The following is a 17,800-nucleotide window of genomic DNA, read 5'->3' on the forward strand; positions in this document are numbered from 1 at the left end:
ATTTAGCATATCAACCCACTACTACCATTAATTTATCTAATGTGATGTAAAAGTTAGGCAAAAGTAATAAAAATAAATAAATATGAATATGAAGCTATCATTAGAGGCAGCAAATGCACCTCCTCCACATGATGCCTAATTATATCTGATAATTAAAATAAATATGATATTTGAAATAAAAAACATTAGCCAGTAGTACGGCAAAAATGCAGAGCGAAATGAAACGCAAAATAATATAAAATAAAATAAACAAACAGGGAAGGGAAAGTAGAGATAATAAGACAAAAAGTAGTCGATAATTCCCTGTATAATTTAGTATTATTTAATCATTAAACCCAATTAATAAAAACGATATAAATTTAAAATAATGCCAATTATATATAATTTAGCGGTACCCCCCTCGAAGGTACCAGTTCCAAAAGACGTGAAATATCACCAAAAGGGGGTTAAAGAAACTACAAAAAATAAAATATCAAATAATAGACTGACCATTATGCTCCATATCGACAGAGACTGACCATTTAGACTGACCATTATGCCCCATATCAAATAATAGACTGACCATTATGCCCCATATATAGATATATATATATATATATATATATATACACACAAATACAAATATATATATACATATATATTTGTATTTGTATATTAATATTTGTACTCAATATATTTGTACACACACACACACACCAGTGAGCCAAAACATTATGACTAGTGAGTCATTATGCAAATCGAAGCAACTGCAGGTGAACTACGGCCCGTGCGTGGGTCAGGACATGGTATAAAAAACACCTGATACTGAGCTCCGTTAATCAGTGTTACATTTGTTCTTCAGATGGGAAAGGCAGTGGACTTAAGCAAGTTTGACAAAGGCCAAATTGTAATGGTCAGCCGACTGGGTCAGAGCATATCCAAAAACGGCATGGCTGGTGGGATTCTCACAGTCAGCCATGGTTAGTACCTACCGAAAGTGGTCCAAGGAGGGAAAACCCAAGAACCACTGGCGAGGTGTTGGATGACCACGGCTCATCGATGCTCAAGATGAGCGAAGGCTGCTCTCCTGGATGGTACATGGCAACAGAAGGGTGACTGTGGTGCAACTCTTCAGTAATTGGAATGCTCGTGACAGGAGTAATGTGTCACAACACGCAGTACATCGAACCCTGATGAAAATGGGGCTGTGTAGCTGCAGGCCACTCTGAGTGCCCATGCTAACTACAGTTTACTGGTAACAGCACCTATAATGGGCACGCGGGCATCAAAACTGGACCTTGAGTGATTGGAAGAAGGTCGTCTGGTCCGATGAATCACGTTTCCTACTGTACCGTGTGGCTGGCCGATTACGTGTGTGTCATTTACCTGCAGAAGTGATGGTGCCTGGATGCACCGTGGGAAGAAAACAAGCTGGTGGCGGTGGTGTCATGCTTTGAGCAATGTTCTGCTGGGATACCCTGGGTCCAGTTATCCATGTGCTGGGCACTCTGTCATCTACCACCTACCTAAACATCATTGCTAACCAGTCGCACCCTTTCATGGCAACTGTCTTCCCCTCTGGTGGTGCCATCTTTCAGCTGGATAATGTGCCATGCCACACCACCCGGATTGTTTGAGACTGTCGTGGAACATGAGGAAGACTTCCAAGTATTGTCTCCAAATTCACCAGACATCAATCACATTGAGCATCTGTGGTTTGTGTTGGAACAGCAACTCCAATCTGCGGCATCTCAACCACAGACCTTACAGGAGTTAAAGGATCTGCTGGTTACGTGTTGGTACCAGATACCAAAAGACACATTTAGAAATCTTGTAGCGTTCATGCCTCACCAGGTACAAGCTGTTTTGGCTGCACGTGGAGGACCAAAATCATATTAGATAGGTGGTCATAATGTTTTGGCTCATCGGTGTATATATATATATATATATGTATATACAGTTTCACTTTGGGTTGTTTAAACAAAATTTGGACAGGCTATCTGACTTTCCTACTACTGAGTGATCATTGTGGAACTTCACTCAAAAGTTTGCCCATAGAACTTTTGGGTGAATTAAGTTAATTTATACCACCAACTCTACAGTTATATAATTTTTAGATTTCTCTTCAGTATACACCTGGCAAAATCAGTTACTAGTCAATATGTATAGAATATATTAATATAACACCTTATAATTTTGTTACATCAAACTTGAATCATTTCATTGTACCAAAATTTTGTTGTAATGAATATCACTGAAAGTTATTTCAAAAAACTATTATTTGTTCAAATAAAATCAAGTATCCACAGCACTTTTATAATGTTTAGAAGTATCAATTTCCACTTTATTTTATTAATAATCATCTTTAAAATCAATCAGTGAATAAATAAAATGGCAAAATATATACAGCAAAAAGTAAGAATATTTGTTCAGAGACTACATTTTAAAAGTAGTAATAGCATGTGATGCAAGAAAGCAAGCTTATGTAGCATCAGCCAAAAAAAAAAAAAAAAACATTTTAACACATTTATACCCTCTAAACATTTGTCCAGCTCCTCCTTGAATTTATTTAAGCTATCAACTTCCACAACAACAGATGACTACCCACTGGCTGGCTAAAGGCAAATTTGCATATATCTATTCTATAACTGTCTTTCTCAATTTGAATTTATGTCCCCTCAGGTTCATAATCTGAGCAAGAGGAAGAATCCCATAAGAATTGAGCCTACTCAACCGATTCAAGGCCTTACACACCTCAAACAGTTAATCTCGCAGGTGCCTAGTCTCCAGATGCTGCAATTTACTTTTCTTGGTAAGACCACCCCGTTGTTCTCCTCACCAATCTTGTTGCCCTTCTCTGTAGTCACCCAAGCAACTCTACATCCTTCCTAAAATGAGGCCTCCAGACCTGTATGCAGTACTCAAGGCGTGACCTAACCATTGCCTTATACAAAGGGATAATTGCTTCCTTTTCCTTACTAGCAAAATTCCTATATATCATTGACAATACCCCATGATCTGCTCTGGCCGCCTGTCTGCACTGCTCAGAAAATTTCATATCTGACTGCACAATTACTCCCAGGTCTCTTCATTTTATACCACCCTAAATGTAGTACCACACAGTTGGTACATTTCTCTGGGGTTACTTCTACCCATATGCAGTACTTTGCATTTGTCAACGTTAAACTTCAGTTGCCACTTCTCAGCCCATCTGCCCAACTTTTCTAGATCCTGTTGCAGTAGCACACTGCCTCATTATCATCTGCAAACTTTGACATTAAGCCTGATATACCTTCATCAATATCATTGATAAATATACAAAACAACAGTGGGTCCAACATCGAACCCTGGGAGATTCCACTAATAACATTGGTCCATGATGAGCAGCACCTAGCACTATCGATTACCACTCTCTAAAGTATGCTTGTTCATAAGAAATACTCTATCATAAAAAATTTTAATTTTATATGACACTTCAGAAATATGCTATAGTAAATACAGTATAATTGTTCATAACTTTACGTGTATTATTATGTGATTTTTTCCAATATTTCACCTTTTTTTGCTCATTTTGCACTTTTTTGTGCATTAATGTGAAAATTCAACTTTAGTGCAATAGAAAATGTGTATTTTATGTTGTTAAATTACACTAAGTTAAATTTCAGATTACTAATTATAGGTCTTTTTAATAAGGGGAATTAGAAGGTGTCAGTACACTGTACCAAATTGAATTGTCGCATTTAAAAATGTAAAACCTTAGTAGTGGGTGTGATATTGAATTCTTTTTAGTATCTTGTAAAATTTTCATTTTTTCCCTTTATATTTGCTATATTTTACAAATATGATCATTCATGTTGTCATTGAAAACTTTTACACACACACACACACACACACACACATATATACAAAAAATACACTCATACTATAATTTAAGTCGTGGGTGAACTTTGAAAGTACTTCATTGAATTGAATTTTTAATCAGAAATATTTCACTCAAATGAGATTTACAAAAAAAAAGCATTAATAATGGGAGTCAGCCATGACTTGGAAATATTTCCATTATAGTGAAATTTTCTTTAAAATTATATTTGTTTTAATGGAAATTTACTGTATTAAATTATTTTATACAAAAATATTCTTTGTATTTGACTCTTTTTTTTTCCCATATGTGCTTAAGCTCACCAGTTGCACACTGACTGCTCATGGATCTCTTCATGGGTTGTAACACCAAGGAAATGCCGGTGTCCTCTGTATATATCTCTCTCTTCTGATGAGCAGCTCATTTTAAATTGATTTTTGTGTAGTGCATTTTTCCACTGCAGAGAAACTACCTTTACAGGCGTTAGTACTGTTTTGAAAAGAAATGAATATGAAAGCAATATAACTCGGGTTAAAGCATAGAACCTTCAATTATGAAAGACAAATGATCTAAAAAATTCAGAAATGAAAAGTTCTTGAGTTACACAATAAATCCCTATTGTATCCATGGCTATGTGAACAAAGATATGCTGATTTCCCCCAAAGGAATTATATAATACTTGAGATATAATGACAAAAGTAATCTACAAATGAAAAGAAAAATATCGGTCTAATCATGACCAGGTATTTATCTATTGAAGTATCTTCAGATACCGAGGAATTTCTTATAAATGACTACACTTGAACATATGAAATTAGTTGAGGATAGCCAAAACTTTACCCGTGATTTTTGATTCCAAAAGGAATTATGTAAAAGTATTTTAAAATAGTGGATCCATCTTTTTTCTGATGAGTAGAGTTCATGAGTAGATTTCTGGACAGGAGTGATTTTTTTCCAAGGAATATGGAAATTTGTAAAATACTGAAAAACTGTGTACATTATTTTAAAAAATAGAATCAAAATTTTACAAAAAAATTGAAAAAAATATTGCAAAAAATACAGAAAAATCATACTTTTTTCCTTTGCACTAACATCATCTATATATATATATATATTATTTTATTAAGTTTCATAAATGGGATTTGATTTCCAGAGAATTTCTTCAATTTCAGCGTGTGAGCACACATCTCAAAAATTGAAAAGGTATGCCTCCTGCATTGATTTTTGAAACTATGGTAAATATAAAAATGGATACTGTCACTTCTATTAACAATTGACAGACAGCCACACATTTCTGTTGGGTTTCAAGAGAATCTACATATCCTTTTGTAATACGTTATACTTTATTGAAAGAATGTTCAAAATATACCTCCATTCTTACTACTCCAGTCCCTTAAATAAAAATGTTGTGTGTGTGTGTGTGTGTGTGTGTGTGCATGCATACTCATTAAAAGGTTAAACATAGAACAGAAATTGCTCACTTACAGTTACAGGCCTAGGTGTATCTTTGATCATACATCTTGACTGTTTTCTCAATAATTAATGAAGGTTTTATGAATTAGGAAACATTTTTTTCATGAAGATATTGTTAGTTTTAGTAATGGACAGAATGGTTGAAGAGCATAAGTGAATAAAAACTGCTTGGAGTTGATATTCAAATTTGTGCATATCTGGTACCAGGTTAAGGAATTTCAATGAACAGTTCAAATTTAATTAATACTGATATTTCACATAAAGCACTAAATCTATTTTGTGTGAGCCTTTATGGCTAGCACAATATTTAGGAACATCCTGCATTTAAGTCCTTTTTAGACAGGAAAATATTTTTGGGCTTTTTTCACACTAAATCTGAATTTCTCATGCAACAGTTGCATAGCCCTTACCCTAGATAGTCTGCTTTTACTTCCCAGAAAACAGAGAAATTGACTGTAGATTGCATGCAAATTAAAGACACAAATATACAGATGCCTCATGGGCTTAGTTGTTAAATTAAAAAATACAAATTCCAAAAATAACTAAGCAGTCTTATATAATATTATTAAGAAGTTATAATTTAGTTTTTTTCAACAAAACAGTGTACAAATTGTTTTCAAAATAAAAAAATAATTGCAATATTGGCATTAGTAGTGAAATGGCACAACAATGCAAAGAAGTAAATCATATGAAGTATCTGAAAGCAAATAATTAATAATAATAAATAAAAAAATTAAAAAGAAAATCTTCTAAAGTGGCTCCTTAACTCAAAATGATTAATAGCAGACAAATCTTTAATGATGATCGAGTCAAAGAATATTGATTTCCCCTAGTGGCATCCTAAACAAGTTGATGTAGAAACAGTCATATAGATGGTCCAAAAACCATCTGCCAGTAGATGAGTGTCATACCCACAAGTCCTCTCAGTCCATAACTAGGTGGTTAAAGCCTCCCATAACAAGACATGCTGATTTGCATTCCTACTCCAATTATGCATATAATCATACTGAATGCTTTCATTAGGTCTGAATACAATTTCTATAAGAGTAGACTGAAAAAACAGTATTTCTCAGCTCACTGAGGTTGTGAGAAAAGTTCTAATTAAGTTCTCCACATAACCAATACTTTTTAGTTAAAATGTCTGCAATAGTGTTCATTTACAAATTGTACTGTTTTAAATGGAAGCTTCTTTGAACACACAGTGTAAACAACACATTTATGAGTTTCTAATTTCCAAAAATGTTAGACTTGTCAAATTGATGTAGCAGTCACACAGGCTTCAACCATGATCCACTCAAAGTGCATGTGCATTTGCACCCTCACACCTGACCGCCGGCTACATGCAGCCTCTAAGGATCTATAAAGAAATGGTAGTCATCTCAGTTGAAACAATTTTATTTGAACAGAAAAAACTTGAAAACACAAGGAGTAATGTATTGTTGGGTGGCATATGTTGAAAAATGGATACATTAAATTAAAGAACTTTTTTCATCTATAAGTGGTGCCTCTGTAGCCAGGTGGGCAGGAACAGCAGTGTGTAGCACACGCTTCTTGATTATACCGGGGTTCGAGACCATGACCACTGAATACGGAGGATGCGGAAAGGTCAGGGAATGACCACCGCATATCCCCGGAGCAATATGGCCTTAGTTGCTAATGCTACTAAAAACCAAGTAACAATCATCTATAAGTTTATTTTATTTTTATTATATCCAACTTGAATCCATACCCATCTTGAATCCATATGTTTTCTGATAAAAAGAATAATCTCTCCTCCCCTTCTGCCATGTCTGTCTTTCTTCTACACTTTGTACTTATGATAATTGAATTCTACATGCAGTATATCAGTGTGTAATCATCTTTCCAATGTTCCTGTTATTACCATTAGTAGAGGCATACGATGCAAGAAAGAAAACTTATGCAGCATCAGCCAAAAAAAAAAAAAAAAACCTCCCATTTCACCCCTCCTTTATCCTCAAATTCTTAATGCATGAATAATCACTGCTGATAATCAGATCAAGAGTATTACTCCCTCTGGTTGCTTCTCGAACATGCTGCTGTAGAAAACAGTTTTATCCAATAAATCCAAAAAAGTCTTGCTAGTGTGCAAGTTCCAGTCAATATCTGGAAAGTTAAAATCCCCCATTATAAGACATTCTGATTTACTGACCCACTCTGTTTCTCTGCACAATTGCTCATTATACTCATTAGGCCTATAACACACACCTACTCTCATTTTTCCTTTCCCAGTGCTTATGTCACACCAAACAGACTCAACTCTGCATTGTCTACCAACATCAATTGGATGCACTTCCTTAGATTTTATGTTTCTTAACTAACAGCATAACCCCTCCTCCCTTCCTGTCCTGTGTATCCTTTCTGTACACATTGTACTCCCCAAATTCTAATTCTGCCTTGCTTATATCTGTGTGACACCACATCTCTGATATCCCAACAATATCCGCCTTTGATGTCTTGACTAACACTTCAAGCTCATCAAATTTATTAACTGTACTCCTGCCATTGCTGTACATGTACCTGTTTCTTCTCTTAGTTACCCTAACACAGCCCATGTATTTATTTGTTCCACTATGACTCCCAACAGTCCTGGAAATCTCTATTGCCTTGCTTTCCATGCTGCTGCTCATTCTAATAGAAGCAGTGCAAGGATCACTTTTGCCTCTGCCTGTGGCCACTGTTAACCTTTTAGTCTGTGTATCCCCCCCCCCCAAGCTAGCAGTTTTCTGATCCACCTAACACTGCCTCAATAGCATCAGCAAATATTCTTGCACGCTTTCTATTTAAGTGTACCCCATCCCTGTAGAAGCAGTCTCTCCTGTCAACAAGCACAGACTAGGCTGAAAAAAATTCTACCCCTTGAGCCTTGCACAGTCTCTCCAAGGCAAAATTGATCGACAAGGCTCTCATCATATACTCCCTCCTATCATGTCTGGGCAGAATTGCAGATATTTTCACATTCAACCCTAACTCGCGACTTTTTTTCAACATTGACCTGTACTTGTTGAGTAAATCTGCAGCTTGCTTACTCTTAATGTCATTAGTGTTATGTTGGAATCTGTTGATTTAGCTTCAAATTCATAAAACTTGTTGACTTGTTCTATACTTCTGGCATAAGTATAGAAGCATGTCTAAAAGTCTGTCATTTTATATTCTATTTGTATTACTGACACATCTCATGTAGCTACTTATGCTTTCTCCCAGAACTTTCAGTTGGATAATTGATTATTTATTTAGTTATATCAATTAGTAATAATATAAAGCTTTATGAAAATTAAATATTGTATTCATGACTACAGTAGTTTTTTAAATATTTTTTTAAACACAACTTTCCAAATATTTATAACGTGAAGATTAATTTTTTCATTTTTTTTTTTTTTAGAAAAAATCAGTTTCATCCCAGTAGAAATATTGTAAATATAGAATTTCATGTTCATAGCTGCAAAAGTTATTTTTTAAAATTTTTTTGTAAACTTGTCCCACTTCTGTTTTTCAGAAAAATTCCTTTATCACACTTCTACAGAACACTTGTAGGCTGAGATTCTATCATAAACAAACAGTTGAAAACAGGTATGCTTGTTTTTGACCATTCAGCCTCTACACTTTCTTGTTTAAGCACTTGAGTGCTTAATCACATGACTTCTGTAGGATCACACCTGCTGCTCTCAGAGCCACCCCTAAACTTGCCCCTGTCATAACTGGCTCCATCTTGCTGACTGTTTTGTACTGTAACAAATGCTCCAGGGTGTGTAGACACTCAATGCTGACTCCATAACATTTGTCAGTGACCAGATCTACATAAAGAGTATTCTGTGTAAACTTTTCCTTACCTCTTGCCTCCCTTCATCCTAACTCCTTCAGCTCTGTAGTGTACTCTGATTCATCAGTGCCAGTAACTTGACAGAGCTTGCCAAGTATCTCTTCACAGAACTTCATAGGAAAATATTGAAGAGCTACCACTCGAACTAGTTTATGCCACAGTGCTTTGTTAAGAATGACTTCAATGAAAAACTTTCTTAAATGATGACTCAGTTCAGCATTAGTTGCTCACCAGTATATTTCATTATCTTCTATACTGTATTTACCTAATTATATAAGTATTCCTAGATGTATTTATTACAATTTATTTATTATTATTTTATTATTTATTGTGTACATATACTGTTTAAATAAATTTTATGTTTATCTCAAAACCTTTCTGTGAAATCCTACATTAAACATTCTCTCTCTCTCTCTCTCTCTCTCTCTCTCTCTCTCTCTCTCTCTCTCTCCCCCACTATTTTTTGCATTATTACTGAGGTATTTATTGCAAGAATTATGAAATAATTGTGTTAAAGCAAAGAGTAAGCCTATAATAAAAAAATTTAAAAAAACTTTTATTTTTGATTGAATTTTTCTCCTTTGTGACAGGGTAAAAGAATTACAGTTTTACCAAAATAGTAAGAAACACTAATTAATCAGTGATACTACTGCACTATGATAAATTTAACATAGTGTAGTAGTGTTATTGAACAATTTGTACCTCTTAATGAAAATCTACAAACAAAACTACCTGTTCAAAATAATGATTAAAGTTGCCAGAACAACAGATTTCACTGTTTTGGTTGAAGGTATATTAGGATCTCTGTAGGCAGACTTTTATGTGTAAAAATGTACAGAGTGATCATGCAATGTATAAATATTGACATTATATTTATCATATGTTTAAATATAATATAGTTATTCATATTTCTAGTTGCTTAATTAATCACATAAAGAATCTACATTTATATTAGTCCAGATTGAGATCCTTTTAATCCAAAAGTTTCAAATTCCTCTTCAGGTGGCACCTGTTGAAACTAAGCATGTTCCTAATTTATATTTTTCTTTTGCATAATTAATATGCATGTTTACAGTGATGCCTCTTTCTTGCACACCTACTCTGTCAGGATACCTGGGGAAAGAAACACCTACCTCACGGCAGAATGCTCGTCATGTCAGGAGCCCAAATAGTCAACAGTCTAGAGTGGCTGCCTGGATATTGGATTCTTCTGCTATTGATCAGGGAAACAAAGGTAAGCTTAACTTTTAAAAATATAATCTGACTGTTTGCATAGCATTACTGATGTATAAAATTTTGATCTATGGAATGACACTTTGTTGAATTTGACACGAAATTTAACAAATTTGTAAACTAACTTACATTTAATAATTTGTTACATGATTGATTTACTTTATGATTCCTTTCTCAGAATCTTCACTTAATCAATCAGTTAATGATTTAACAGAAATAAAACACTATTGTACCACATTAAGATAGCTGCACACTGTATCAAAGATGCTGAGGAAATGCCAATCATCAATTGCTATTTGCCTACTATTCAAATATTAAAAAAAAAAAAACAAAAAAAAAAAAACTTCCTAAAGAAAGAATATGCAATTAAAATAAATAAATAAACAAAAACAAGCAAGGGTCTACACTCACCCGAGGAATGGAAAATGATTCAATATTCTTCATAAAATATGACACAACTGCTACCTGAAAACCTACAAAAAAATATCACAAAGGTGAATACAGACACTCAGTAAAGAAAAATAACATGAAACAAAGGAAAGTTTTGGGGAACCACAGTGACCACTTCTTTGGGGAGGCATCAACCCTGTGTAAATTCCCAAAATACTCTTAATTCTGTCAAAGCCAGCAAATACAAAAATGACCAAGGCTGTCAGAATTTGTCTTAAATATGATTAGCCTGACAATCAGGAAAGAACTACACAAAATTAAAAGACAAAATGTAAATTTCCATGTTGATGACCCAATCTGTAAATGTCATGAAATGCAACCATAACATTACTGACTAAAACTTACCAAGAGAAACAAAAATTAAAATATCAAATTAAAAGTTTAAGCACTTAAACATAACTCAAAAAATAGAAAATCAGATTAACTTGACAATATAAACATAAAGTAGCAGTAACTTTTTTATTTTTTTAACTTTTTAATTTTTTAATGTTTGCTGAGTAGGCAAGTAGGAGCTGGCACTTCCTGTGTGTTCTTGTTACAGTTTTTAGCAATCTTAACATTTTAAATATGTTAATTTTTTTTTTTATGAAATGCTTTCCTGCCAGCAAAGTGTGATGTTTATAGCCTTAAATAATTTGCTATTAAAGCAGTACCACCAATTATCTTTAATCATTACATCAACTCACATTAAAGTAGTTCTGTTCCACTTACTTATGAGATATCAAAGGTATTTCAGGCTAATAAACATTAATTGAAACTTATCTCATCTTCCATTCGAGTAATTTTCATGTATTAGGTGTGGCAATAAAGTTCCTGGACTGGTGCAATAAAAAGAACACAAAGTGAAGGAGCTCAAAATTGGTTTTATTCTTATTCAAAGTAATCACCACCTGATTAAATGCACTTATTATACTATTCTAAAAGTTTCTAAAAAGAGTCAGTGAAGGTATCCTAAGAAATGATGTTCATTTTGGCAGTTACATTTTTCTTTTATGTCCTCAATGTCCTGAAATCTCTTTCCTTTGAGACCAGTTTTCACCTTGAGAAAGAGAAAAAGTCCACTGGTGCTAGATTGAAAGTGTAGGATGAATGGTGGATCTGTACAGTGCCATGTTTTGTCAGAAATATCTTCACGACATGAGCAAAATGAGTGAGGAATTGTTGTGCAAGAAGAACCAGCTGCCTTTCTCTTGAAAATGCACTGTAATAGCCTTTGAGGCACCTGTACATAGAACACAGGCATTGACTCTCCCTCCCCTTCAGGTCCAGATTTCTTGTGAATCACATCTTGTTTGTTGAAAAACATGATCAGCATCATTTTGATTCTGGACTTCTGTGACAAAACTTTTTTGCCCTCAGCGGTGATTTTAAAATCCACTGCATGCTCTGACTCTTCATCTCTGTGTTGTACTGAAACACCTAACACTCATCTCCAGTGACAATACAATAAAGGAAATTAGGATAGTCTTCACAAGTCTGGATGAAGTATTTGTATGATGACACTCTTCGTTGCTTCTGGTCATCCACAAGGCTGTACAGCACAAATTTTGCACGGACCATCCTTTTCTCTAAATCTTCATGCAGAATTTGATAAATCGTCTTCCTATTCATATCCAACTCATCAGCCATCATCTGACGGTCAAACAACAATCTATTGCCACAGTTTCCTGAACTTTTGCTGTTGTTGTTGTTGTTTGGTTTTTAGGAGCATTAGCAACTAAGGCCATATTGCTCCGGGGATATGTGGTGGTCATTCCCTGACCTTTCTGCATCCTCCGTATTTGGTGGTCATGGGCTCGAATCTCAGTCTAATCAAGAAGCGTGTGCTACACACTGCTGCTCCTGCCCACCTGGCTACGGATGCGCCACTGAACTTTTGCAACTTTGTCTTCATTTCAAGAGGTTGATGGACACCCACTTCTTGGATCATTGTGAATATCCTCAATTCAATCTTTAAACCGCTTATACCATGGTATTAAATGCTACCAATGAAACTGGTTCAACCTGTCAGCCCTGGACAATCTCTATACCACCATCTGTTGGAGAAGTTTGAAGTACAACATACCAGGCACCTCCATAGCCAGCTGGGCAGTAGCAGCAGTGTGTAGCACACACACTTCTTGATTAGACCGGGGTTCGAGCCCGTGACCACCAAATACGGAGGAGATGCGGAAAGGTCAAGGAATGACCATTGCATATCCCCCCCAGATGCAATATGGCCTTAGTTGCTAATGCTCCTAACAAACAACAACAAACAACATACCACTTACATTTATTTTCAGAATTATTGAACATGTCTGCAACAGTTTGGGAAATTTATTGCTACTTTGTATGCTAGCAACCAAGCATTTCTTGGTTGCTAGCATACAAAGTTGTAGTTATTATTTATAAATAAATTTATTATTATTTATAAATAAATAATAAATAAAATAAATAAATAAATAAATAAAATAATAGTTGTAGTTATCATTTATAAATCAATAGCAGTTAAATCAAAACATTCTTTGTTAGCCAACTTGTTTTTACCCCAGTGGTAATCACAAGACCTGACAGGTACCCTTCAAAAATATCTGTTGTACATTAATCATTAATTAATGGTTAAAAATGTGTATTTTTTCTACCTTCCTAAATATAATAAAACTTTTATTCTAGCTGTTCTGGAAGTGAAAAATTGTTTGCTTGTAATTAAAAATGCAAAGAATGTGGTAGGTTTAGCATAACCATTTTTGTAACTTTCTGTGCCCTGAATAATACCTCATGGGTTCCACTCTGATTGCACACAGAACAATTGCCATTTTAGTTCAAGGTTACCCACCAGTAATGTTATGTAACTGTCTAACGAAAACATTCTTTTAGTTATCTTGGTAGTTTTGCTTTCTTCATCTTGCAAACAACATACAAGATATATACAGGACAAAAATGTATACAGGAATTTTGCCAGCAAGGATAAGGAGGTAATTATTTTTTTGTACAAGGAAGCGGAAAGGCCACGTCTTAAGTACTTCAGAGTGTTATTTTAGGAAAGATGTGTATGTGTTGGAATGGGTGCAGAGAAGAGCAACAAGATTAGTAAGTGGAACAAAAGGGTAGAGTACTCTTACCAAGAAAGACTTCAGGTCTGCAAAAATTGCAGCATCTGGAAAGTAGGCACCTTGCAAGGAGATAATCTGATTGAAGTGTTTTAAGGCTTTGAATGGATTTAGTAAGCTAAATGTTAATGGCAATCTTACTTTGCTGAGTCAGTACACATAAAGGACATAACTTTAAATTGAGGAACAATGGTTGAAGAATAGGTGTGCAAAAAATTTGCTTTATGCCAAAGAGTGTTTGATTGTTGGGACAAACTTCTGTCTCGTGTTGTTTGTTTGTTATTTGGTTTTTAGGAGCATTAGCAACTAAGGCCATATTGCTCCGGGGATATGCAGTGGTCATTCCCTGACCTTTCTGCACCCTCCGTATTTGGTGGTCATGGACTCGAACCCCAGTCTAATTAAGAAGCGTGTGCTATGCACTGCTGCTCCTGCCCACCTGGCTACGGAGGCGCCTCTTGTGTTGTGGAAGTGTGAATAAATTTAAGGAGAAATTAGGCAGATTTTTATAGGTTGAAGACAGGTGATGCAGGAGGTGTTTTGAATTTGTTTGTTTATTTTATTTTATTTTTTGGCTGATGCTATATAAGCTTTGCATCTTTTGCCAGTACTAATACTAACATGTTTCTCACATGTGTAGTTTGAAATTGGCACATTGGCCAACATTTTCCATAGCAGATCTCTCTGCTACGGAAAGTAGTTCCTGTTTGTTTATCTTTAATTGTTTTGAAAAATGTGTTTTTTAATTGTTATTATTATTATTAATCTGTCATTCCTTATTTTTATAAAACATATTATTCTATGTGCAAATGTCAGTTTTAAATATTTTGCTCTTAACAGTTCTCTGAACAGGAAAATGGAAGTGACTGTTAATTTCATGTTTATGTTTTACATTTGTAGCTTTGTATTTTTATTTTCAGCAATATTAATATATATTTTTAAAATAATATATAAAATAACACAGCATTTTTAAATATTTAATTTTTTTATTAAAATCTTAAAAAATTGCATACAGTAATTACTGTATGCAATGGCAAGCAAAATTTATAAAAAACAAAACTTTTTCTAGAAAAAAAAAATTTGGCAGCTGTCAGGCACATGACAATATTTATAACAAACGAGGGACGTGAGCACTGCTGGGTTAAAAATTCTTTCTTAAAGATTTTTTTTTAATTTTTTACTAATTTTAATTTTTATAGTAGTTTCTTATCCTTACAAATAATAATATTCCATGTTATGTTCTTTAAGAATTTTGATTTACCTTTATAGATGTCTCAAGCTTGCAGGACAAGCTCTATCAGTTAACAAATCTTCTACAACAATTAGAAGCAGGATCCAGTATGTATCCAGGTAGTCATCTAGAAGTAAGTTCATATCCATGACTGAAGTACCAAAAATCAGTTAGTAAATTGAATGGCTAACCACTGTATTTAAAAATTTTTAAATGATAGTTTATAGATATCAATCATAAAAGCAAAACAAAAATGTCTAGATGCATCATTGCTAGTATTTCTGATCACTGTTCATTCAGTAGTTTCAAAAACTGTATTATGGTAAAATTATTTGATGCTTAAGGGCTCTGCCATGAGTGAAAACTTCAATAACCGATGCTAATTCTCTTGTAACATTACTTAACCTAACATTTTGCTCTTATACATTAAAATACAGTCAGTCCTCGTATAACACGTGTTTACACTACACGAATTCGATCATACACGATTTATAAATAGGGGAACGATATCTTATATAACACGAACCAAATTCGCTTACGCACGATTCGCCTTTGTGTTTACAAGAAATGGCAGTTGAACGCAGAATCACTCCAACCAAACGCAACATGATAGGAATGAAGAGAAGATTCAGAAAATGTATTTATGTGTTTTATATCAGTGAAGGGGAAACAGATTTCACCATAATAACGTAAAAAGCAACACAATTCCAGCTATCGGTATAATCGTAAATGCAATTAGATCGAGTTTACTACCAGTTTATAACAGATTCCACTAGCAGAAACGCAACTGGAAATTGTTTTTATTGTTTTATGGTAGTAACTCCTAGAAATGTGCTTTAGTAAAATGTGAGGTGTTAATAGTGTATCTCTGCCTTTACGGTGTTGTTTATTCAGTTGCTACACCCGTGCAGCTTTGTTTATGTGTATCAGGCGTGCTTCCTCATTCTGTAATTGTGCTTTACAAATGTAAAGCACAATTACCTAAAAATGAGTAAAATACTTAAGGTGTGAAAGGGAAGCGTCCTGGTGAAGACACTGCAGATTCAGAGAGAAAAAGAAAAGCAATATCGATAAACAGAGGCGGACTGGGTCAAAAATTCTTACCCAGGAAAATTTATAGTGGCCTCATACTGTGATTTATGGCCAAAATCACACCGGCCTCCGGCCCCCGGTAAGGCTTATGGCCAGTCTTGCCTCTGTCGATAGAGAAAAAATATGAAATTGTGAAACGCTTTGAGCAAAATGAAAGACCATGTGATATTGCACGTGCTACAGACCTAAACGAGGCAACACCGAGAATTATAAAGAATGCAGAGAAAATAAAAACAACTTTCATAGCAGGAACAACTCAAAGCATAATTAAAATCCATTAGATTAAGACACAAAGAATTGGAAGAGATGCAACGGCTGTCATCTGTTTGGATAGAAAATCAAACAAATAACAAGTTTGCTTATGACAGAAGCAAAAGCATTAGCAATATTTTATTACATAATAGTCGTAATAAAATACTTACGTATTTTATTACGATTATTTATTGTGTTTGGTAATGTTTTGGTTACAAATGTGTGTTCAATCTTGGGTGGTCGGCACCTAACCCTACTTTTCCCATAGGGCCTGTTGTGTATATTGCCCGATTTTGCATTGCACGAATATTTCTAGGAACACAACTATCGTGCTATACGAGGACTGGCTGTACATAGCCCTACTATGCCAAGTGAGAAATAGTTTCATCTACTTTATCAGATAAATGGAAATGTTAACTACATTACTAATTTACAGTAGTTAGTGCATGCACTCTGTTTATTCGCCTTTCAAATTTTCTAACTTCCTTTATTCAAAATTATTAATGATTTACCCAGTTACAAAACACATATCTGGTTCTTTTACTGAGTTATGATTTTATGGCTGAATAAATTACTGATAATTTTGGTAGTAGTAGTAGTAGTAGTAGTAGTAGTAGTAGTGGCATGTGATGCAAGAAAGCAAGTGTATGAGCTTATGCAGCATCAGCCAAAAAAATTAATATTTTCCAGAGTATGTGCATACATATACACACACATGCGTATGCACATATATAGTATTACTGCTAAATTAATGTATTTTTTTATATTTTTATTGTTCTTACTGAGCCAAATCAATGTAAATTAATTGCCAGGTTTCATGTTCTAACATATGTATATATATGTTGGCAGCCTATTTAGACACTATGTTTTGCCTATGAACAATTTATCAGATAATAAAATAATTAAAAAATAATACAAAGTTTTTATTCATTTATACATATGAACATTAATCCATACTCATCAGGGGCTTTGTATGATTCTTCATAATTTAGGTAGCAAATTTTGCAATGCAGATTGATGATCAGTACTGTCAGACATCAAACCCTATCTGAGAGTAAAATCAATTGATAGACAATTCCAAATTTTATCAATGATATTACCCAGATTGTAGTAATTACAGCTTTAATGGCGGTACTCATTTGGTATTCTATATATTCTAGGGAAATACTATTGCCAATCAGTTTCTGTTTTAGGCTGTTCAAGCTTTTAATTAAGTTACTATGCAGTTGTAGTTACTGTGTTGTATGTAGTTACTACTTATGTTAATTATCCTATATATTTGCATTCTTCTTACATTAGCATGC

At 34.3% G+C, this 17,800-nt stretch overlaps 1 protein-coding gene across 9 annotated transcripts in view; it reads left to right on the forward strand.

Annotated features, from left to right (window-relative positions):
- Positions 1-17,800, forward strand: part of LOC150075804 (oxysterol-binding protein-related protein 6-like) — a 401,843-nt gene that overhangs the window by 287,703 nt on the left and 96,340 nt on the right. For 8 of the 9 annotated variants that reach the window (XM_090387959.1, XM_090387962.1, XM_090387957.1 and 5 more), the window contains 2 exons: positions 10,225-10,383; positions 15,191-15,285. In XM_090387959.1, the coding sequence (XP_090244085.1) occupies positions 10,225-10,383; positions 15,191-15,285 (254 nt within the window). The remainder of the gene's footprint in view (positions 1-10,224; positions 10,384-15,190; positions 15,286-17,800) is intronic. The other variant, XM_090387964.1, reaches the window with a different exon arrangement.

This window comes from Mastigoproctus giganteus, chromosome 13 (genome assembly GCF_048544385.1).
Source record: "Mastigoproctus giganteus isolate SK-2022 chromosome 13, ASM4854438v1, whole genome shotgun sequence".
NCBI lineage: Eukaryota > Metazoa > Arthropoda > Arachnida > Uropygi > Thelyphonidae > Mastigoproctus > Mastigoproctus giganteus.